General features: G+C 38.7%; 1 protein-coding gene across 11 annotated transcripts in view; it reads left to right on the top strand.

The window, feature by feature from the left end:
* LOC135735638 (interferon-induced protein 44-like) overlaps positions 1-25,199 on the top strand; it is a 104,594-nt gene that overhangs the window by 62,398 nt on the left and 16,997 nt on the right. For 9 of the 11 annotated variants that reach the window (XR_012336551.1, XR_012336550.1, XR_012336552.1 and 6 more), the window contains one exon: positions 23,921-23,977. The exons of 1 other annotated variant lie outside the window; for it this stretch is intronic. Coding sequence is in view for 7 of the 10 variants with exons in the window: in XM_065254090.1 (XP_065110162.1) it covers positions 23,921-23,977 (57 nt within the window). In the remaining 3 variants the exon portion in view is untranslated. Of the gene's footprint in view, positions 1-21,132; positions 21,244-23,920; positions 23,978-25,199 lie in introns of those variants that run through there. One more of the 11 variants, XM_065254097.1, reaches the window with a different exon arrangement.

The following is a 25,199-nucleotide window of genomic DNA, read 5'->3' as shown; positions in this document are numbered from 1 at the left end:
GTAGGGGTTTGATCGTGCAGGCTGGAAGTCCTGCCAGTAGCGCATTGCAGTAGTCCAGCCTGGACAGGACAAGAGCTTGGACCAGGACCTGCGTAGCATGCTCATCTAGGAAAGGTCTAATTTTCTTAATATTGTAGAGGATGAATCTACAAGAGCGAGCGGTGCTGGCAACATGCTCTGTGAAGCTAAGCTGATCATCAATGACCACTCCCAGGTTTTTGGCCGTCTTGAAAGGCGTGATGGTCGAGGAACCTAGCTGAATGGAAAAGTTGTACTGAATCTTTGGTTCAGATGATATGACAAGCAGTTCTGTCTTCGCAAGGTTAAGCTGGAGATGGTGATCCTTCATCCAGAGTGAGATGTCCCTCAGGCATGCCGAGATGCGGGCAGAAACCGTGGGATCATCAGGGTGGAATGACAAGTGGAGTTGAGTGTCATCTGCATAGCAGTGGTAGGAAAAGCCATGTTTCCGAATGACAGAGCCCAGGGATGTCATGTATATCGAAAAGAGCAGCGGTCCCAGCACAGAGCCTTGAGGGACCCCGGTATAAAGATGTTGGGGTTCGGAGACGTCACCTCTCCAGGATACCCGAAATGACCTATCTGAGAGGTACGACTTGAACCATAGAAGCGCTGTGTCAGTGACACCCATAGACATGAGAGTCGACACAAGGATGCGGTGATTGACCATGTCAAAAGCTGCAGATAGATCCAGTAAGATCAGCACAGATGATTTGGAGGCTGCCCTTGCCTGCCTTAGGGCCTCAATGACTGAGAGGAGCGCAGTCTCAGTGGAGTGACCACTTTTGAATCCAGACTAATTGCTATCCAGGAGGTTATTTTGTGTGAAGAAAGTGGAGAGCTGGTTGAACACAATGCGTTCAAGAGTCTTGAAAATGAAGGGAAGAAGAGAAACGGGTCTGTAGTTCTCTAGCATAGCAGGATTGAGAGTGGGTTTCTTCAGCAGCGGGGTTATCCGGGCCTCTTTAAATGCTACAGGCAAGGTGCCAGTGGAAAGGGATGAATTGATAATGTGAGTGAGAGCAGGGATAACAGACGGAGAGATGGCCTGGAGGAGATGGGTGGGTATGAGATCTAGCGGGCAGGTAGTCGGATGACTAGAAGCCAAGACCTTGGAAACATCTGCTTCGGATAGGAGAGAGAAGGAGGGAAGGGAGCATGTCTCAGGGATTTTTTTGAGAATGCGCAAGAAGCGGCGGCTTGGAGAACTGACTAGTTTAGTTTTCTTCACAAAGAAGGAAGCAAAATCATCAGCCGTTAGGTCGGATGAAGGTGGGGGGGCAGGGGGACAAAGAAGGGTAGAGAAGGTCTTGAAGAGAGTGTGAGAGTCAGATGAGTTGTTAATCTTTGAATGGTAGTATAGGGTCTTTGCAGAGGAGACATCCTTGGAGAAGGAGGCAAGAAGAGACTGATAGAGGCAGAGATCAGAAGGATCATTCGATCTGCGCCACTTCCTGTCTGTAGCCCTGAGTGTGGAGCGATGCTCACGGAGAACCTCAGTTAGCCAAGGAGCAGGAGGTGTGACCCGGGCCGGTCCAGATGTCAGAGGGCATAATGTGTCTAAGCAGGATGTAAGAGTGGATAAAAATGTGTCAGTGGCATTGTCAGTATCTAACAGAGAGAGTTGGCTGGGAGCAGGGAGCGTGGAAGCAATCGCAGAGGATAAGCGGGAGGGAGAGAGCGTGCGCAGGTTGCGCCTGAATGTGACCAATAGGGGATCGTATGTAGCGACAGGGGGGGTCAGGTCGAGGTCGAGAGTAATGAGGAAGTGATCAGATGTGTGAAGTGGGGTGACCTGGGTGTGGTAGCTGGAACAACAGCGTGTGTAGATAAGATCTAAAAGATTACCAGACCTGTGTGTTGGTGAAGTAGGGACTCGCTTGAGGTCAAACGACGCAGTCAGGGTGTTGAAGTCAGTTGCCTGTGGTTTCTCCAGGTGGATATTGAAGTCACCAAGTACTACTAAAGGAGTACCATCCTCAGGGAATGAAGACAGAAGTATGTCTAACTCCTCCAAGAAGTGTCCAAGTTGACCTGGGGGCGATAGATAACTAAAAAATTTATTTTAGTAGGGTGGATGATAGTAACAATATGCGATTCGAAAGAGTTGCTGTCACATGAGGGGGTTTGCTGTTGGAATTTCCAGTCCTTTGGGATGAGCAGACCAGTTCCTCCACCCCTTCCTGTTGTGCGAGGACTGTGTGAGAAAGTGTAGTTGTTGAAGAGGGCAGCCGGAGTGGCAGTGTCCTCTGGTTTAATCCATGTCTCAGTAAGTGCTAAAACAGAAAGGCCAGAATGTGAGGCAATGGCAGTTATGAAATCTGCTTTGTTGACAGCAGATTGGCAGTTCCATAAGCCAATGGGAAGAGAAAGTGAGGCAATAGTGGAAGGAGGGAGAGTGCGGAGGTTATTAATATTTCTTTCGTGGCGACGTGATACAACAGATTTACGAATTGTAATGACAGTAGAGATGTGAAAGCACATAGTAAAATTATAAGAATAGGAAATGTACAAGAGAGGAAAAAGGATAAATAGAAAAAGTTTGTACAAAAAGTGCAATACTCAAGTGCCCTGTCGGTGTCTCTGCTCGGTGGAGTCGCGCAGGTAGAGTCGATGGTCTTTACACTCTTCGGTCTTCACACGACGAGGGCTGCACGCGACTGCTGCCGCGGTGGACTGCCTGCTTTATCAAGTGCTTCGAATGTGGGCTGAAACTCAGCAGGACACGCCCGAAAACAATCAACAACAAGTTAATGGCCGAAACTACTACTGTATTTACTGTAATACACTAACGCACGCGAGGACACGCGAGAACACGCAAGAACAAACGGATTGCAGCACGTGAGACAAAGGTAAACAAGAGAGCGTTTCTTAGCAACGACACTGCGCTAAAACTTCACAAGTCTAAAATCAAATACAACCTTTTGTCAGGGTTAACAGGGCTTACACGTTTACATGCTGTAAATATTCGGGTTATGGTCAGGTTAACATCGGGTTTCGGGTTTCTGGAACATTCGGAATAACCCGTTTACATGCGTGAGCAGAGAGAGTTACCCCTGTATACATGGAATTGGCAATATCCCGATGTAAACTGTGATCAAAAGGTAAATGCTGTGATTTTGTACCGGCTTCATTTACTAAAATAAAATTATTATTTAAATCCAGAACAAGCTGCACCGATGTAGAAGCAGGGTAGGCTAAGTTACATGCCTTTTATGAGAAAAAGATTAACAAGCTATACTAGCCTTCAGCTAAATATATTTTTGAAAAAATAATAATTAAAGAACAATTTTCTAACAAGAAGGTTTTTAAGTGCAAATTTACAGAGCATCGGTAAATACAGAACACAACAGTGTCTTAAAGAAATTAAAATTAGACAGTATTTATGCACCTATAAATGTACAAAACGAATGCAATAGCCTACAGAAGGCAATGAATATTTATTCATGGCATTTTCAATAATATATTAGTAGATAAATTAACATCTATAAAGTATGAAATCGAATAAATCATTATTTTGGCTAAATTAAGCTGGATAGATCATTTTTAGTCAGACGGATTTGTCATCCTTTCAGAACAAGCTTATATGATATCTATAATAACTTACATTATATCCTGAGTGTTACTTCGCCGAAAATATGTAGAAATACATGCAAGGTAAAAAGTACAGAACAAAAATGTTTATCTCACGCGGATCGAACGAAAAGCCGTTAATTAAGCGGACGTGCAGAAACAGTCGAGTCGGCAGATGATCGTCAGTGTTTATAATGTTTCACGCAGGTACTGTTGATGTTAAACTTTCATATCTAAATGTTCAGGTAAGAGTCAAGTATTCAGTCAGTTAATAATAAAGCCACCGGCGTTATTGGCGGCAGCTTCCTTATCCACGGAGCGGACGCTGTATACAAAAGAAAAAACGGTTTTTATTTTAAGTGGTTTTAATGCTGGTTATATTATGGCGCTTTGAATATGTGGTGATCAGTTAAAATTAAGTAATTTTAATCTTAGAAACTGCATCTAGATGCAGACGACGCTACAGTTAATCTGTCATCTTTCACTTTTTTCACACATTAACTGTATTTAACGAAATATGAATAGCATAGTATCACATGCGGCGCCACAAGAACCGGCAGCCGGATGACGTCAAAGTTCCGCGAGAGCGATTTAAAAGCAAACTCCTCCGTATGGTTTCGCGAATCTCGCCGTAGTTTGACGTCACGCGGCTGTCAATTCTTATGACGCATGAATTCGAACAAGCCATCGCCCAATGAAATCACCGCTAGCGATAGAGCTAGAGATCGACCGATACTCTGTTTTTTATGTGCCCGATAACCGATATGCTGAACCGATTTTTATTTACTGTTATACTTCTGATTTTGACATAATTACTATAACACTACTGAACTGAACAAACCCTTATAGTAATAATCATCATCATAATCACTCACTCTTTGCATACAAAGTAATAAATAGAGGGGTCTGAAAGAGTGAAGAATAATATTAATTTAATGAATAATGTAAAAACTATAGTCCCAATACATGGACCATTCCAAACACCTCTATCATTTCGTCAGAAATGGACTGATCCAAAGTTCGCGCTTGCGGTTGCCAGGTAACGGAGCGGGAGAGAGAGGAAAGTATAGCGGAGTTGGCTGTATATTCTACATAGTTTATAGAGTTAAACAGGTGAATTAAGTGCCATTTTGGGATATAATACCTTTGTCTTGACCAGCAACCTGTACCCTTCAGCAATCCAACCAATAGTTAGCAAAGAGATTTTACAAATATCATCACTGACTGGAATACTACATTCAGAAAAGTAACAATCAAAACGGCTTATATATCATTTAATTTCTTAACTGGTAATGTTATTTGATGTCAGAATAATTAATATTTTGTTGTTATAGCTAATGAAATGGCTGTTGACAGCGCTGTTTATGCATTTACTCGCGCATTGACTGTATCAAACTGTGACCGCTTGCGGAGGTAATAAATAATTAATTAATATCCACAGACATTTATTTAGATATTTTAGCAAAATAATGTTTATCTGGCAAATGTTAATATGGTAAATCTTGTTAAAAGTTAGCTACATGTGATGGCTGTGCTTCAGCCTTCAACCCCGGTAACTTAAGTGAACAGCAATATGAACGTGATTTTACGATGCTAATGATAAGCATAAATAAAAGAAAAACGAATTTAATTTAGCGTTTTTAATTAAGCATTAACTCATGGTTGTTTTATTCATGCAAAGCTACGTCGTTTTTGGGACCGGATTTTATGAATCAGCGTGACTCTGTGAGTTCATCTCTATTCTTGGACAAGCTGCATACATTGCTTTTAATATATCAACTTATTTAACATAACATACATTAATGCACAGATGAGATGTGTTATAAATGCCTCATATGCAAAGTAAGTATACTCACAGACCTTTTAATGAAGTCGCGTCGCCTTCATATTTGCTGTGCACCTTGCTGCTGCTGTGAGCTCCTCTCATCAGATGCGTCCAGCTACAATTCTCTCGTTTATCGGTCAATCCGATATTACAAAACGATATCCGATCATTGGAAAATGCTCAAATATCAGGGAAAATATCGGGAAACAGATATATCGGTCGATCTCTAGATAGAGCCCAACCAATCACAGCCCAGAGTTTCTGTGCACTTTTGAAATCGGCTGGTTTGTATCTTTTGGTTTCTTAGCACAAACAAGAAACGATAACGCTTTAAATACCCAAACACTACACAAGACACCTAAAGCAAAGCACAAAGTGCAGCAGTAAGAAAACACATGATTTTAAACGGTATGGATCGATCCGGCGAATGTAATGATTGAGCTTCGTTTTGTCTGAAGTTTAGAGCTGCTGTGTGCATCATGCCATCCAGAACTGAAGCCCGGAAAATGCCTCTACAAATTATAATGTGGTTATAATGTAATGCTATAGCCTATAATGTAAGTGAGCATCTTTTTTTATGTATTTAGACCTAGGTGTACGTGTGTGTCACCAGGTGACGATCTGTGAGGGCGGAACCAAAAGTGTGGAAGATGGGTTCCGCCCGGACAACTATCTCGAAACACCGGGATTTCCGGGGTTTCCCCGAAACACTAGATCAAGCTGAGTTACGCGCAGGTGAGGGCAATTGATACAGCGATTCCTGATAGGTCCATCAGGGGATTAAGCAGAGTACAAAAAGGCCTTTGAAGAGATCAGAGGGGTGCTTGTTGGTGTACTTTGTACACGCTGCGTTTGCTGCTGTGTGAGCTGCCGTATGGATCTACGTCGAACCCTTGGGGAGAAAAAGAGGCAAAAGGTGACTAGGTGAAGAGGTTTGGACACGGATGTAGTTGTGAATCCGAGGATTTAGAAACCAACGAGTGCAGTCGAACCCAGATTTTGAGTACAAACAACGAGTGAGTAACCGCTGGTGTATGTGTATGCTGCATTGATATATAAGGCTGCCATTGTGTATTCTGAGTGTGTTAAAGGTACTGGGCCCCACTGTGAACGGAAGCGTGGGTGAGCCACATAACAACCGGAAGTACAAACAGGTTGTGAGATTCAACAACGAGTGAGTAACCGCTGGTGTATGTGTATGCTGCACTGATATAAGGTTGTCATTGTGCATTCTGAGTGTGTTAAAGGTACCTGGCCCCACTGTGAAGGGAAGGGTGGGAGAGCCAGGAGACAACCGGAAGTGCGAACAGGAAGACGACGTAGGAGCTGTTACTGTATGTTATCTGGCCCTGCGGATACAAGAAGTGTGGGTGAGCCAAACGGGTAGCAAATAACACACAGGGGTTGTACTGATTTCTTTCATTATATTACCATACTGTTTCTCCTGCGGTGGGAGCGAAGCTCAACGGGCCTCACTGACCGGTCGAGGCCAGGTGGTCCAGCCTAGAAATTCACGTGAGAGTGTGCCGAGTGCTGTGGGGTGAGTGAACTTATCTTTTGGTGTTTACACAAAGCTTGCTGTGTGTGTGCAGTGTCTGTAGTGACAGGAACCGCCCCCGCCTCGGACGGTTCGTGAGGAAGGAACAACACGTGGTGGCTCGCGCCCCGTGTGAAGAGGAGCCCCCCCCCTGTGTGTTAGTATTAACCATTCTATTTTTGGAGCAGACAGTGGCGAAGCCCAGCGCTACGTGCAAGTGAGTAGCAAATTAAGTGTATCGTACGGAGTTCGGGTCACGGCATTCTCTTTGGGATCTATTCCACAGAAACCTCTGGTGTGTGCGGAGCCTCATCGAGAGTTCGCCCCTATTCGTGGCCCCAAGTGTCCAAGCAAGGAGGGAGAGCCAGGGAAGCGTTCGGCTCCGCCACATTTGACCCATTAGTCCCCACGACACCCCGAAGGCATAAGCAGACGGTTGGAGGTATACGGTACATGAACGCTGCCGCGAGGGCCCACTGTCTGCAGTACACGAGACGTTCGTGCCTTTTGAGTAACCTATTTGTGTGATGTATTAACCTACCTGTACTTACAGCAACGCCCCAGCCGTAAACCGAACGGCGTAGAGAGAGAGAGAAACACTTACCTTTGTCCTAGTGCACCGCCTCGAAGCAAACAGGATAGTCCAGCCCCGTGAGTAACTTACCTGTGTGATGCAATAATTCTGTCTGTGCTTAAAGCCAAGTCCTGTAGAGGAAAAGGACGGAGAAGAAAGAGAGGAATACCTACCTTCGTCCTAGTGTACCGCCTAGAGGGGAACGAGACAGCTGAGCCCCGTGAGTGACTTGTCTGTGTTACGTGTCTAATCGTCTGTGTTTAAAGCAACACCTGGGGGAAGAAACGAACTGTGGAGAAAGAGTGAAATACTTACCTTTGCCCTCGTACACCGTCCTGAGGAGAGCGAGGGGCCCCAACTGGAAGAACCTAAGGGCGTAGGAGATAAGGGTGAAAAAGCCGGCAAGTTGAAGTCCCATGTGGAATACTTAGTTCACTTACAGTGTTTTACTTGTTTGCCTCCAGGAAGAAGCGGAGGGTGCCACGGATAGTAGGACCAAGCCAGAAAGGAGCCTCTGTCCCCATCTCCTGGTCCAAACCGCCCCTGGAGACAAGAAGAGAGTCATTCGTTTTAACTGCCCTTTCCCCTTTCCCTTTCCCCTTTTAACTATTTAAATAAAGTGATACTTTTAACCGTAGTATACTCGTCTGTCTGGTCATTGGAGTGGTCTTGGGTACCTCCTCGAGGTGGAAGTTAGAGAGGGGCGTGGCCAGAGGTGGGTAGTAACGAATTACATTTACTTCGTTACATGTACTTGAGTAAATTTTTTGTGTAACTAGTACTTTTAGAGTAAATTTAAGGATATGTACTTTTTACTCTTACTCAAGTACATTTCTAGTGAAAAAACTGTACTTTTACTTCGCTACATTCGGTGGCGTTACTGCGCTACTTTCAAATGGTAATAATTCATGAATATATATATTTTTTAAAGTTTATAGGGCGTGTTCGAAAGTTTCGCGAGACAGGCTGCGTCACCCTTTAGCGCGCGTGACCGCGCGGTCACCCTTTAGCGCGCGCAACCGCGCGTATTTGATAAGAGAAGCAGTGAGGGCGCGTGTGCGTTGTGCGAGATATCGGAGGCAGATCATGCATGGCGGCTTCAAGTTCGGTCTATGTTTTCACTCCAAGAGGTCAAAAAGAATAGTTTCATGATGCGATGCATGCTTTGTTCAATAAACGAGCTGACATCTCAACGTACAGGAATTCAAGATCCAACCTGAAGTAAGTGTCAGTATTGTCTATTTGAACACTATTAATGTGTTTTTGCCATATGCACTCTTGTGCAAGCGATGACAAAACCTAGTGTAAGTTAAACCATACAAGCAGCACTTTCACATCTGCACATTTCCATATAATTTCCCCACAACTAAACAAACTGAACAGCAAAATGTAAGGACGTCTTGCATTTATACACAAATCCGGACACCTCACCAATGTATAGAAAATACATTCAAATAAAAACGGGATTGTATTTTATTTAAATCCTTCCTAAAGAATGAATTAATAAAAATAAAAGAATAACGTTTGATTTTAAAGAAACATGTATTATATATTATAATAGATGTAGAGTTGATTTGCACAAACAGATAAGTTCCATATGAAATTCTAAAATGATCATTTTTATTAAGCTCCTGTTAATGTTCAGTAATTGCACTTTAATGGCAATGAAAATAACCTATTCATATAAAAACATGATAACAAACAGACACACACGTTCTTTTTTGTTTACTGTTTGCATGTTTAAAGGCAGATGCTGACAAGTTTGTGTTGTGAACATGAAATAAATACAGAGTTAACCGTCAGAAAAACATCTGTGTGTGTGTTTGAGATTTTTTCTCAAATGACACGTTATGTGATAATGTGCCCATTGCAGGACTGAGATAGGCTGCTTTACTTGTATATAAGCAGAACAATGAGACTTTTAAGGAGAGGTTTGTGAAAAACCTCCAAGTAGTCTGAAATTCAGTGCTTTTGCGCTACTTCTCTATTAGATCGGAAGTAACGAGTAACTAACTACTTGAGTAGTTTTTTCATCTAATACTTTTTTACTCTTACTCAAGTAAATAATTAGATTGATACTTTTACTTTTACTTGAGTACATTTTTGTATAAGTACTTGTACTTTTACTTGAGTACAGATTTTGGGTACTCTACCCACCTCTGGGCGTGGCCTTTTAGTTACCTTTGGGTCCGCCCCCGGCCGTGACATGTGTGTGTAGTCATAGCAGTGAGTAACAATATGTTATAGTGTGCTGTCACCAGCAGTGTTTTTTCATATGTTATGGTGCGCTGGCAACTGTGTTATGTTTGTGTTGTGGTGCACGTAGGCTATTTCTGATTTTGTCAGTCATCTAATGTCTCTATGATCCTGTCATGTCCTATTCATTGTAGCCTGCATGTGGACATTGCGTCATCACGTGCTGTAGTAAAGGGCCCGCCTTGATAATCCTGCTTAGGGGCCCGGTGTTGGCTCGTTACGCTACTGAAGTTCCTCTACTCAAAAGACCAAGATTCCTTTCGAATAGAACATGCGCAGTACACAAATCAATGTTCCTTTTAATGGGGATATGCTGATACGCGTTTACATGACCAAAATTTCGGGTTAGAAAAGGGGTAACCCAGGGGTAATATTCGGGTTTTTAAAAACAGGAATATGAGCATATTCGTGTTTTTGCCGGTGTTTACATGGACGTGCGCGACCGGGTTATTGTTAATATTCCGGATTTAAATGGGTTATTGGCTGCATGTAAACGTAGTGTTATGCTGCGTTCCAGGCAGGTTTTTAAACCCGTGAGTTACGACTTCAAAACCACGACTCACGACCCTATGCGTTCCAGGCAGCCTGTAACTCGTGTTTTTACAACCTTCTACCGGTGAAAGTGCACTGGAATGGCAGTCAAACCTGTGACTTCCCACCCGTGAACTCGTACTAGATCGATGTACTCCCAGTTCAGAGTCGTGAGTCGTGGTTTTGAAGTCGTGAGTTACTGGTTACAGGTTGCCTGGAACGCAGCATTAGTATCTAGTTAAGGTGGCCATCTTTTCCAGTTCCACCGGACGCGTCCCGAACATGTTTTCGGGTGCGTTCTCCGGAAGTCGCATTGCTCGACCGCATACGTCATCGAGGTTCTCACATTTCAGTTAAAATACATTAGAACATGGGCGAGGCTAGCCCCTTTTTAGGGGTGCTTAAGCAAAAGTGTCTGCTAAATGCAATGTAACTTAATTACAATACATTAAACGCAAGTAAAAAAAACGTAAGTTACCTTTGCCAGTACAATGCTGTTTGTGAGCTTGTTCCTGTAAGGTCTCTTTTCTTTCTCTCTTTTCTATGTGTGAAATCACTAACTGTCTGACTATCAAACTAGACAATAACTATTTTTTTAGTTTATCACATGTAGATTAATATGAAGGGGATAACGTTTTTAACCCTTAGTGCAGGAGTCACAAGTGTTTTGTTTTAGACATAAAGTAAAGGTAATGGTTCAATTAAAGGACTGTAAAAAGAAAAGCTGTAAATTAAACTATAAATTAACATACCATATGTTGTAGGCATAAAAGTTATAAATTAGGAGATTTGTCATTTTGACAAAGGCTTAAAACGACACACTGTATATCACCATAAAACCATACCCACACTGCTGCTGTAGCCCACCTTTTGTCCTGATACTTTAATATGGCATTAATGGCAAAAATGTGCTAGCTCCCCACTAATTAGTAATAAAAAGGTTGGCAGAAAAATGCATCTCAACACTCATCAGATTGATGCTTTAAAATATGTCATTTAAAAAAATTATAAGGGGGAGCATGCTCCCAGACCCTAGAGGGGTAATTTTCTTCTCATCTTTTTCACCCCTGACCCGTTTTCATGCCTGAAAGGTCTCCAAAAAAATCTGGATTTTGGAGTTAGTAGAACCAATGTTAAAATGACGGAACAGATTGTTAATTCTGCTCAGGATTGACTTGATAGCAGCAGTATAGCTGGTGACATGAAGCCTATGTCACCATCTGATAATATCTTGAGAATATTTATTAAGATGTACTTAATAAGGCTATAAATGTTTATTATTTCTTTACCAGACTGAAAATCTGAAAAGTTGAATTCAAATAATTTACATTTAAAGTGTTATGTGTGCAATCTCGTTTTTTTTTTTGTTTTTTTTTGATAAATGTATGTCAATATGTGAAATATCAGCTTGGACATTTAAAAGTGAAAAGTGTATCTGTGCTATCTGTGCTTTAAGACTGACCAAACCAACCAAAATTAGACAAATGTAATTAAATATTTTACACTTATACCACGGGTCTGTTGAATGCTGCATTCTGATTGGCTGAGAAATGTTCTATGGGTGTTGATTATTTTTCTGTAAACCGCACACCTATCTTTTCAAATGTCTTAAAAATAGGCACCAGAGCAATGTTTGTGGTAACCGTGGTATAAGCGGAATAATTGACTCCGGCCCTTTGAATTATTTGAAAATAATGCACACCTGCGGTGTAATGGCACTCCGCTTCGCGTCGTTCCGCATTACCACCTTGGTGTGCATTATTTTCTTATAATTCAATGGCCCGTCGTCAATTATTCCTTACATAACACTCCACAAAAGCCTTTACATGCTAACTACTGCTATATCTTGTCAAAGATGTAAAGCTGAAGGCAGGGCCAGATTAACACTTTGTTATACCCTGGGCAACAATATTCAAAGGCCCCATCATCACGACCCCAGGATCACCATAATATGGTCATATACAGAATATATTACTGTATTATACAGTAAATATACTCAATACTTCAAATTCTAACTGTCATCGGGTGTATTTTGATTTACAAATATTTAAATGCTCATACAAATGCACTACTATGTCCCCTATCAAAGACATTCACTCACATATGATGCTATGAAAACTAAACACATCAGCATCTGTATAATCTCCGGGCTGTAAACGTAAGCTGGCGGTGTAGAAAAGTCCTGGCTAACTTAGCTGAGTTGTCCTCGTCGTTGACGGAAGCTCACTTAACAGAACTTTTTAATTAATACACATTTAAGAAGACCATGGATAAACTCTAATTTGCATAGTCATTGATATAAAAAGCTTATTTTTTGCATATACAAGCATTGTCTAAAAATGAAAATAGGCTTTTACTTAATTATTATTACAAAACCATCATATAGCCTTATATTAGACACCCAAACCAAAGTGAAGAAAATGATCTTTAATATGCAAGTCTGAACTGAACATCAACGCAGACATGACTTTTCTCACAGAAGTTTAAGATCATATAGGCTACATCTTGAACGTAGATATATAAATAATCACAGGGAAAGGAAGTTTAACACTGTGAAGCACAAGCAAACATGCTGGAAGGCAGCTAAAAAACATCAGGACATAAACACCGGCTTATTTTATTTTATTGGAGCCTTACCTCCAGATAATGGATTGATGATTTAAATGTTGTTTACTCACATGTGCGTTGTACTCTCCGGATTTTATGTTGTGCACTTCTCGTTCATTTCTCCACATGGTCTGTGTCTGTTTGTTTACAGTGTCATGTGAGCAGCTTCACTGTCTGCAGGTTCGACTTCATTTGGCGCTAAGCAGAACTCTTGGTGATGTCAAAGTACCGCGAGAGCGATTCAACGCAGATTTCTCCATGTGATAACTGGAATCGCTCTCGTGCTACTTAGCTGTCACTCGCCTGTGGGTTTTCTGCTCCCCAGTCACTTTCGCGCCGCTATAGTTATTTGATTTCATACGCCGATCGGATCGCGAAGATACCTGCGTATCACGTAGACTACACCACTGTTTATACTTTACATTTTCTGCGTTTCTGATGTCATTTTCCTTTTTTAATTTCCGCTTCGCGCTCCCCCTTAGCTTCTCCGTGTCTCGTTTTTTTTCTGTTGTACCAACGCCTTGCGTCACGTAATGCTCGGCGAACCTTTGACCCACCTCATGCGGACTGACCAATGAGGAGAGGGTTTTAACCTGAGGCCCTCTCTTCATTGGTCAGTCCGCATGAGACTCAACCGCCCTCAACTCACGTTAGGCAGCGCAGCGTCTCTCTTTGCAGCGCATTGAGCGTAAAGCCCGTGTTGACAGTTTGTTTAATATAAAGCGGCCAGCGGGAGATTACCAGATACAGTATTTTGCTCGTGCCCTTGCTACCCTGGGCCCTTTGGAGGTCTTGGGCCCCTGGGCAATTGCCCAAGCCCGTATGGTTAATCCGGCCCTGGCTGAAGGTGATTTACTTCATTGGGTAAATTGGATTGAAATGGTCCTGTTTGAAATGACTTTTAGGAATATAAGCCTAAATGAAGCATCTCCAAACGCTATATAGGTATTTATTTGGGTGGATGTTTGGTTATTCTGGTTTAGCCCTACTTGCTATTGCATTCGTTCGTTCGGCTACTCATGTCGCTTTGGACTCACGCACCGGCCGTTTATTAATATTTAATAATCATGCGGGCCCATGATCACAATAGAATCAGGCTTGGTCGCTGCTAGAGGTTAGACCATATGTTCAGAAGGCCGCCTTTTATGCGTGCTCATCTCTGAACATACTTTATTTAGTCCCCATAGAGGTGCAACTTAATTATTACAATAGTTATTTCTAACCAGAGGTTCACAACCAATATCATAAAACAAAACTGACCGTCTTCTCCAGTGATTGCTTTGTATAATCGTGCAATAATTTAATATGCAACTTAGATAGATTAATATTGAAATAATCAGAGGTTGAGGCTCATCTGATTTAGAGCGGTCAGACGACATTTATATGTTACTCTAAACAGGAAATTAGCCTCCACGCATCTAATTTAACTTAAACTAACGCCAAGTGCTAGTCGGATCTCCAAAATCCTCCGCTGATGTACCACTATGCCATCTAGTATGGGATTTTAGTCCGTTACTAGCCTGATTTTCAGACATTGCTGTGACAAGGATACATCGTAATTTACTACTCATGTCAATTACTTTCATAGCAACACAGAATAATCCAAACAATTTATTAGCCAGGTAGGAAGGTCATAATTCAAAGTCAATTCACAATCCAATTGAACACGAAGAATCAAATGAGAATATTGCATACCTGGCAACTGATTAAGATCTGTTTACAGATTCCTTAAAGTAAAATGAAATCAAAGATACAGCATCATGGGGGTGCATATCTAGATATAAAAAGTCCCACATGAATCTCTTACACATCTCCTTAAATAACTAGAGAACAAAGCATATATGAATTTGGTACTGATTGGTTATTGTAAAACTCAGGGCTGTCCTTAATTTGCATACAGGGGGTGTGGGAGGTGTCTATCAACATTGATTGAGTTTGCTAACACTTTAACATTGAATTCTGTTGTTAAAAGAGTGAGACCATTGTAACCACTTGCAATGAGATATTTCAATAGAAAGCAAATAATATTAGTTTCAGATTATTTGTGCATGTAGCATTTCATATACAGTTTGCTTTGAGAGAATACAAATACAAATGTATGACATCCTAAAGGTGTGATCTTTGAAAACCAAATGTGTCTCAGTGGGAGTTGCTTTCTCGGGCCTCATGGTGATGTCATGCTGTGCTTCCCCAGGGAGGGGCTATCTTCATTCAGGAAATTGTCCTTACACAGTTTAAGATGTTTTATATTTAGTCCGAGAGCTTGTTGACCCTTCATTGAAAATCTAGGTACGGTGTACTGTCCATGTTCAGAAAGGTAATAAAACATCATCAAACATGTGACATCAGTGTGTCAGTTAGAAAGCATAACAAATAAATGTTACGACTTTATTCAGCGTTGTCTTCTCTTGCGCGTCGGTTGTGAAGCGCATGGGCAAGACTAAAGTCACGTGACTGCAGTGACGCAGATGACATGTTATCCTCAGACAAGTTTTTTTTTTCAAACTTACAGCGTGCGTCTCCCTCAGACTGTAAACGAAGCCCGGGGGCACAAAAAAACCCCAGCTGGGGCGCACCAGATAACACGTCAGCCACTTCGTACGTCATCCGCATCACTTCAGTCCAGCTGATTTAAAGTGGTTATCTGTGTTTTAAGGTGAGTACAATAGGAATAACAACTTATTTATTTATGTATTTATTATTTATCAGGTAACTTTAACATTTGCAGTAATTTGAAGTGGTGCCCTTGATCTATGAAATTATAGAGTAAATACAGTGTGATATTATGGAGGACGAGGAGTGCAAAAATTAAAAATAAATAAATAAATAAATACATGTACAAAGAAATATATAAAACAAACATAAATAAATAAATACAAAAATAAATATGCAGAGAAATATAAAAAACAAACATAAATGATTCTTGCAACTTTGATTTCTTTATTTTTGTATTAAAATATTTTTAAAACTTTTATTTAATTCTGTACATTTTTATTTATTCTTTTATTAATTTCCACATTAATGTATTTATTTATGTATTTATGTGAACATTTAATTATTTTTTTACATTTATTTATTTATACATTTATTTATTTAAACGTTTATTTATTTCTACATTTATTTTTTCCACATGTATTTATTTATACATGTATTTATTTCCACACGTATTTATTTCTACATTTCTGTGTCTAATATGTTAATGAGGAGGGGCGTGTTTTTCTTCAGCCGTAGCAATGGAGCACAGAGTGGCAATGCTACAGTAGTGTATACACGTGTTCTGAGGCCACAACAGTCACATCTTTTGCTCTTACAAAAGGAGTGTGGACGTGATTTTGAGTGTGGTGCAAGTGAAATGGATGTTGAGAGAGGTGGGCGAAATGGCAAAAATCACTGTTTAAGTAATTTAATATCACTGTTTCTGTATGTATTTACAGGATAAGCATGCATATTCTTTACCCCGAACATCGCGTTATAAACATCCATTCGGGATTCTTGCACACATTACAGAAACCCCATCTTTGGTAACAGACACTGAGACACGATAGGGTGTGCACACGAAATACACTGATCATATTTAATAAACGCCATATGCAGCTAATATCATTGATAGAGCTTGATGTCAACGAGGATTGTGCACGATAAGGAGAAAAACCACATGCACTTTCACTGATGCCCACAAGCATATTGAATATTGTGTTTGAAACGCGACTGAAAATCACTTTAACATTCGCGTTTCTTAATTTTGTATGAACAACGCGTGATGTAATCATTCATATGCCTGAGATGTGGGCTCAGTCTCCTCTTCCAACGTGCCCCTCTCAAACACCAGCGCAAGTTACGGCTTGTCCAGTCGGACGCCTCGCTTCTATCAGCAGGCAAATGGTCGGGACCGACACGAACTCTCAAACCTACCATGCCTCTTCAGTGAATGAAATGCCTCACACATTTTGGAGCGTCTCTGTCATAACTGCTTGTATAATGCAAGAGTAGCCAAACTAATTTTACAAACATGTACAGCATTTTCTTTTTCATGTATGTGAGGAGTGGAGAGAAGTTTTTGTCTAGCATTTTTTGTCGAGTCATAGACAATACTATCTTATAGTTTTATAAACATATTTTATGTTTGGCCAAATGTTGGAAAGACGAATATTAGCACATCTGTCAATCATCATTATTGCATAGTGGGGCTAGATGTGCGCTGTGAACAGCAGCATTCGTACAGATATTTGTGTTTTTGTGTGCGTCATTGCATGAATGTGAGTATACACCAGTTTTAAATACAATCTTTGTCAATTAAAACCTGTTTCAGTTATGTTTCTTTGTCACTATTAAGAGTATTTATTGTGAACGGTTAAAATAGCGCATTTGGCACGGTTTACCTCAGAGTTACCTCAGAGTTTTTTCATATTTCGGGTTTTTGGTAATAATAGGCGACCACGATGTATAAGTCCATCCTGCTTCCTTATATCTTAGTTATTTAAGTTACGCTGCAAGATGGAAAATTGTTTTATGTGGAATGATTCATTATTTAATGTCATACCACATGCTGTCATTACAGTTTTTATTGCTTTTTAGTTTTATTATGCTTGATATCATATCATGTATGTTATTATTGTAAAGGCTTCGATATCATATGTTCATATTTATTTTGTAATTGTACTAAATAGTGTGGTTCAGTGTAATAAAGTGATCCTGTTCTGACAGACATACAGTAGCCTAGAAATTATCCTCCTTCCAGTTACAACCTCAGCCAAATGACAGAAAAATATTGAAAGCTAGATTGCTACAAACTTTATAACCTGTGAGATGATGAAAACGTTATGTGATGCACTACTAGGACATTATGTATGAATTTTATAATGAACCGTAGAGAAGCATTTTCTTATCATTTGATAGGACGTGAAAACACTGTATTTATCGGGTCGCTTTCATATTTCGGTCTCAGCTATTGCCTGTACATGTTATGTTTTAAAGCGTGTACTGAATTTTGTCTTTTAATATCACTGTCTTACTCCGCGTAATGCAGTGTCTTTATGTTTTACTATTGGAGAACACTTAACGCGAAATTGTTGCCTTTATATTCTATGCCTATCTGCTTGCCTTTACATACGCCTGCATTTTGCCATAACTTTATGATGTGTAAAGGACAGAAAGCAATGACCATTGCCTGCTGATAGCGAGGTGTCCGACTGGACGAGCCGTGTGTTTCAACTTGCGCTGTTGTTTGAGAGGCACGTTGGAAGAGGAGACTGAGCCCACATCTCAGGCATATGAATGATTACATCACACGTTGTTCATACAAAATTAAGAAACGCAAATGTTAAAGTGATTTTCAGTCGCTTTTCAAACGCAATATTCAATATGCTTGTGGGCATCAGTGAAAGTGCGTGTGGTTTTTCTCCTTATCGTGCACAAACCTCGTTGACATCAAGCTCTATCAATGATCTATCAGCTGCATATGGCGTTTATTAAATATGATCAGTGTATTTCATGTGCACACCCTATCGTGTCTCACTGTTACCAGACCTGTTAAAGATGCGGTTTCTGTAATGTGTGCAAGAATCCCGAACGGATGTTATAACGCGATGTTCGGGGTAAAGAATATGCATGCTTATCCTGTAAATACATACAGAAACAGTGATATTAAATTACTTAAACGGTGATTTTTGCCATTTCGCCCACCTCTCTCAACATCCATTTCACTTGCACCACACTCAAAATCACGTCCACACTCCTTTTGTAAGAGCAAAAGATGTGACTGTTGTGGCCTCAGAACACGTGTATACACTACTGTAGCATTGCCACTCTGTGCTCCATTGCTACGGCTGAAGAAAAACACGCCCCTCCTCATTAACATATTAGACACAGAAATGTAGAAATAAATACGTGTGGAAATAAATACATGTATAAATAAATACATGTGGAAAAAATAAATGTAGAAATAAATAAACGTTTAAATAAATAAATGTATAAATAAATAAATGTAAAAAAATAATTAAATGTTCACATAAATACATAAATAAATACATTAATGTGGAAATTAATAAAAGAATAAATAAAAATGTATAATTAAATACAGAATTAAATAAAAGTTTTAAAAATATTTTAATACAAAAATAAAGAAATCAAAGTTGCAATAATCATTTATGTTTGTTTTTTATATTTCTCTGCATATTTATTTTTGTATTTATTTATTTATGTTTGTTTTATATATTTCTTTGTACATGTATTTATTTATTTATTTATTTTTAATTTTTGCACTCCTCGTCCTCCATATGATATATCCTCGGACACTTCACTTTTTAAAAATATTTTCTCATTTTCCAGCTCCCGTAGAGTTAAACATTTTATTTTTATCATTTGGAATCCATTCAGCTGATCTCTGGGTCTGGCAGTGCCACTTTTAGCATAACTTAGCGTAATTCATTGAATCTGATTAGAACATTTAGCATCACGCTCAAAAATAACTAAAGAGTTTTGCACTTTATCTACTAAGTGGTTAATGATCTTCCTCTGTAATGTTGTGGAGATCCTGAAAATCCTGCCTTTTCAGGAAACAGAAACTGAAAGTGATTTGGGTCTTTGAATAATTTAAGGGCAAACATATAGGCCTATTTTTGATTTTATTCATATTGTTTCAAACAATGATGACAATAGTGTAATAATGAAAATAAGGATTCCTATTAAATGAAGTGTCAGCTTTGGTGTTAAATCTGCAACCCATTTCTTTTTTATATTCAGCCTTGTAACTTATGTTAAGAAATGTAAAATTTTAATAGCTATCTGTCTTATATTACATTGATTGTCTAAAACGTAAAGGTACACTTTAGACTAAGTTTGTATTACTTAAAATTAGTTAATGAATTAGCTAACAATGTACAATACTTCTACAGCATTTATGAATTGTTAGTTTTTATATCAAAGTATGATCATCATTCATACAACAATAATAACTACTTTAGACAAAGTTTTTGGGCATGTAAAAATCTGGGAATAATTCTTACCATGACCTCATTTTTCCTCTTCCTGAGATGTGGAAATTAGGTCTCTGTCTTCCCCTGGCCATCTTTCATCCACAGTGACAGGCAGATCATTACAAAGTATACTTTTGTAATCAGTATGTGTGTTTTTTGGCTTCCCACCAGAATGTAAAAAGTTGCTTACTTAACAACGCTAAGCCAGGAAAGTTAAGTTTAACAGATTATCAACTTAAGAAACAATATCGGTAACATTTGCATAGGTTAAACTTTTAACTTTCTCGCGTCGCTGGACACGCCCATACGGTCACCAACAGTCACTTTTGCTCGTGCCACTGGAAGTCACCCGTTTCCATTGAAATGAATGAGATCGTGTTGCTCTGCTACACTCTTGATACACTTTATTTTACGTAGCTTATCCCTGTGTAATATTATGTGATTACAAAGTAATTAAGAAGCTAATGCATGTATTTAAACTGTGAACTATGTAACTAGTAACATATGTAGGTACCTGTTGTTAGTACTACACAAAGTACTTTCAATATGATTACATTGTAACACATATGTAACAAGACCTTTTATTACAGCAGTAGTTAGCTTTGTAACAGACTCGACCTGTTACATATGTGTAACAGTTGCAGCTTATTACATGTGCATAATTACAATCTGTAAGTACATGCTGTTCCATAACTTAGTTACATATTAAGTACATTTAGTTGCATGTAATTACACCGTCTACTACTAAGTACTTAATGAGGTAATTACTCTGTATTAAGGACACCTTAAAATAAAGTGTTACCACAATATCAATATGTGTTATTACTGTATGAAAATGACTTCTAAACTTTCTTTTTATTACACTTTGTGCATTTATGAATTAGCAGATGGTGAGCATTGTGGTATAAAAACAATGACATATAGCTTAGGTCTGCCTTTACGTGCTATATATTTAAAGTTTTAACCAGGTGCAATGATTTTCAGCATTTTACAAGCAAATAAACTTCCACAAACATTTTTGACCAAACCACAAAAGCATGTTTAAATGATCTATAACATAAATCTATCTTAAACTAAAGATTAGCCTGATGGGTGTGTCATAACATCCACTGAAATATCTGCAATGCGGATGTCTGCAGTTTACGCAGCATTACTATGACATCATAATGAAAGTGAAAGTATAACAGATCCTATAAATGCTCTGCACTGGGTTCTCTCCACTAAACCCTTGAATGAAGCAGCATTTATCACTGACTCCTCTGTTATCACTGACAGAGGAGAAATCACAAACACAAATAGCAGACCTACAGCGCAGACCATCTTCAAATCTTGAAAATAATCCAAGGTGAGCAATTATTTACTAATATCTTTATTTCAACATTATTTTTAATTGGTCTGAAGTCAGCTGTTGACTCTCAAGATGAGCTGGATGACATTACGCTCACACAAAAAATGTTTAAACTTCATTATGCTGACTAAGAATTGATTTGACTTTAACTTGAAAGTATGAAAGTAACATAACATATATGTTGATTTGATATCATCATTACAGTGCATATATTCTGGGGTTGTATTACAGTCAGGCTATATAACATAACATTCTCATAGTAAACAGTCCTGTTTTGTGTTTCCATAGTCATGTCTTTGTCATTGTCTGCCATGTCTTTGTAGTTCTTTTGTTCATTGGTCCTTGTCTGATTGTCTTGTTTTCTTTATTAATCCAGGTGTATATATTGCCCTTGTGTTTCATTTGTTATTGTCGAGTATTGTTTTCACATGTTGCTCCTGTTCTGTGTTCCCTGGTCCATTTTCCCTGTTTCTTATGCCACGCATTTACTGTATGGATTATCTTGTTTTATTTTGTTTTAATAAAAACCCTACTGAACTTGGATCTGCTGCCTACACTCTTCATTGCAATAACAGAATTAATTTAGTAATATATTAAACCATATCAGTGCTTAAAGTAGAAATAAAAAATTTTTTGGTAAATTCTTTGAAATTATCTAGATAAATCTAAAACTTTGACTTTTTTTTAGGTTTACAGTACGAAATCAATCAGATTTACATGTATTTGTTTTAATAATTGTAAATTTTATTGTAAACAAATCATTAAAAAAGTTGTTGAATAGCATAACATAACTTAGGGATGGAGCCAAAAACGGACCCTCTAGTTTGCGGTACTTTATAAATGTAGGATTCATTACAGGAACCACTCATTAGTATTTATTATAGGAGGACAAAAGTTAAAGGTACACAAATAGCCTTAGATGCTACTCATGCACTGCACAGTCACTACTGTCTTTTACCTTTAGGCCAGATATATAGGTCACTTATATTCAGGACCAAGAGAGCCATGACAAGTTTTGTGTCTACATCTATCAGAAATATGAATGAATGATGATTTATCATGTAATTATTTACTGTATTTTACAAGCTTTGGTTACAGTACTATTTATGTTAGTAACTTGTCTGACAATTTTAAGGGTAATTTCTGGGACCAAAGTCCTGTGTGAATGAGGTTCTAGAGACCTGTCCTGTATACTTTAGTTTCGACCCTACTCCAACACACCTGCCTTTAACTTTTAAGTGATCATGAAGACCTTGACCAGCTGGCTGCTTCACATTTGTTTAAATGGGGAAGAAGTAAAACTCTGCAGGGTTGAAGATATCTGGCTTAAAATATGAAAGTGTTGGCACCGTGGACTGGTACATACCAGTCCACTTCGAGTGATAGTCACATTAAATCTACAGGGATTTTGGTTCTATCACACACGCTTTCAGAAAAAAACATAAAAACCTGTTGCTGTGGTGCTACACTTTTAGATGTTATCTTCTTTAACTCTGCGGACCCTGTACCCGGTCCAAAATTACTTATTATGACATAATATAAAATATTATTTTAATTTGTAATGGTCTGTCATGGACCACAGTACCACATATGAGATACTGTTTGAAAGCTTAAAATCTCTTTCTGCAGATATGCATCACCTTGAGATATATTTTACTGTAAGAAAGTTATTTACACTTAATTTACACTATCACCCCCCACAATTTCTTATAATATAATTTAATATTCACATATTTCATATTTTTCAAATATGACAAACATGGGCAAGTCTTATATTAAATGAAAGCTCTCATTCTCAGGAATAAGACTACATTGTTCTTTTTGTTCTATTATCAACACATATCCAACAATCATTGAATGAATAATGAGGTTAAAAAATTGTCTTTTGTAAACCTTCAGTAAAATCTGCAGTCTGCTAGAGCACACAGAAACAACACAAACAAAGAAAATGTGGTGTTTCATCATATGAAAAACAACATATTTGTCACAAACAGCAGCTTTTATGTAACTTCAGAGGGTTTTCTATAAAATGATATAAAGATATTGCATTTATTCCACTGTTTGTGGTTATGGGGACACTTCAAATGTTTTTAGGCAGAAATTGTATACAAAAAGGGTATTAATCCTCCCTTCAGTTGGAATAAAATAACTTTTGCATAGATTATCAACTAGCTGATGTGTTAGCTGACATTTGCTGTAATCAAACAAAACTGTCTGCAGGTTGCTGGAGCCCTCATGGGCCAGAGTTATACACTTTTAAATACAGACTTTAGAAGAAAAAAAACATCAAAAAGCGCCTATTTATTGTTGTGTTTATTAGAGGATTGATAACAAATACAACCATGTTTAGCACTTTCAACAATGTTTATGTAATTTCAAAGGGTTTCCAGTAAAATGACACCAAACCTTTGTATGTACACTTCTGCATGTGGGTATGGGAAGCTTTTGAAATTGGGTAGGCCAAATCCAGGCGGAAATCCCCAAAATAGCTTCAGAGTGTAACCTTTGCATGTGTGTTGTAAGTGAAACAACCTAAAAAAAAATGTTATGTTGTGATTTTATGTAAGCTGTAATTGTTGGTAGTAAATATGTTGTTTTATTGTGATTTAAGCAAGCTATTTTATAGATAACAATCTTCCCCTACTTTTATTTATGACCGAAATTGCTTCTGAAGGTGTTGCAAATATGGGCGGGGGAGCGTCAAAACCAGTAGCATCATCGTCTCCACCAGGTAAGACTCTTTTTCTTTATGACATATAAGCAGTAGTGTTCATATTAGAGAGCACAAACACACTATTTGGAAATTACTAGGACCTAAATACATGACAGATATGCTAATTGAATATAAACCTAACCGATAACTCTGATCATTTTAGTTAGAAATACCAAGGGTTCACTCAAAACAAGGTGCGTTAGCATTTAGTTATTAAGCCACCTGTAGTCAGCTTCCAGAAGAGATCTGAGGGGTATTGCACAAAAGCAAGATAAGGGATTAAGCTGGGATTTTCCAGTTATCCTGGCTGAATTTAGCCCTGACTCGGTTGCATGAAGGGAGGCTAAATTAATCTAAATGAAGTTACTATGGAGATTTACTCTTTGCAGCTAGCCTGCTCCAGAGCAGGCTAACAACCAGGCTAAGATTAATCCTAGTGATTAATTCAATTCAAAGAATTTTATTAATCCCAGGGGGAAATTGGTTTGATGTTACAATTATAGAAAATAAAGAAATTAAAGAAAAAAAAATAATTATATGGCCATCAATGATTTAAAAATTAAAAGATAATTTTTAAAAGAAATAAAAAAATAATAAACATATAAAAAAGGGTAATTTACTTCAATAGTGAATTTTCCCAGCACTCACAAAGAGGAGTTATACAGCCTAATGGCCACAGGTATGAAGGATCTTCTAAAGCCCTCAGTAAAACACTTAGCAGTGATCAGTCTCTGACTAAATGTACTTCTCTGGTCAGCCAGCACCCTATGGGTGAAAGGGATTGTTCAGAATTGAATTAAGTTTTGACAGTATTCTTCTCTCAACCACAACATGAACAGAGTCCAGCTTCATACCTAGTTCAGAGCCAGCCCTTCTAATTAATTTGTCCAGTTAATTTCTGTCCACTACCTTCATACCAATTCACCAACAGACCACAGCATAAAAATTATGCTAAACACCACAGACTCATAAAACATCCACAGCATGCTATAGCACAGTGGTTCTCAAACTGGGGGCCCATGAGATGGTGCCGGGGGCCCCCGGTTTTTATAAAATAAATTAATTTATCATAAATTCTGTGTACTTAAATCTCAGAAAAATTATGATACTAACCAACATCACTACATTGAATAATTTAATATTTTTGTTTAATTAAAATGTTAAGTTTTGCAATTTTTTGCCATAAATTTTCTTTTGGGGGGCCACAAAAGGATGCACCATATTCAATGGGGGCCCGACG

Source organism: Paramisgurnus dabryanus, chromosome 4 (genome assembly GCF_030506205.2).
Source record: "Paramisgurnus dabryanus chromosome 4, PD_genome_1.1, whole genome shotgun sequence".
Classification (NCBI taxonomy): Eukaryota; Metazoa; Chordata; class Actinopteri; order Cypriniformes; family Cobitidae; genus Paramisgurnus; species Paramisgurnus dabryanus.
Note: the sequence above shows the minus strand (reverse complement) of the source record. Positions and strands in the feature narration are given on the sequence as shown.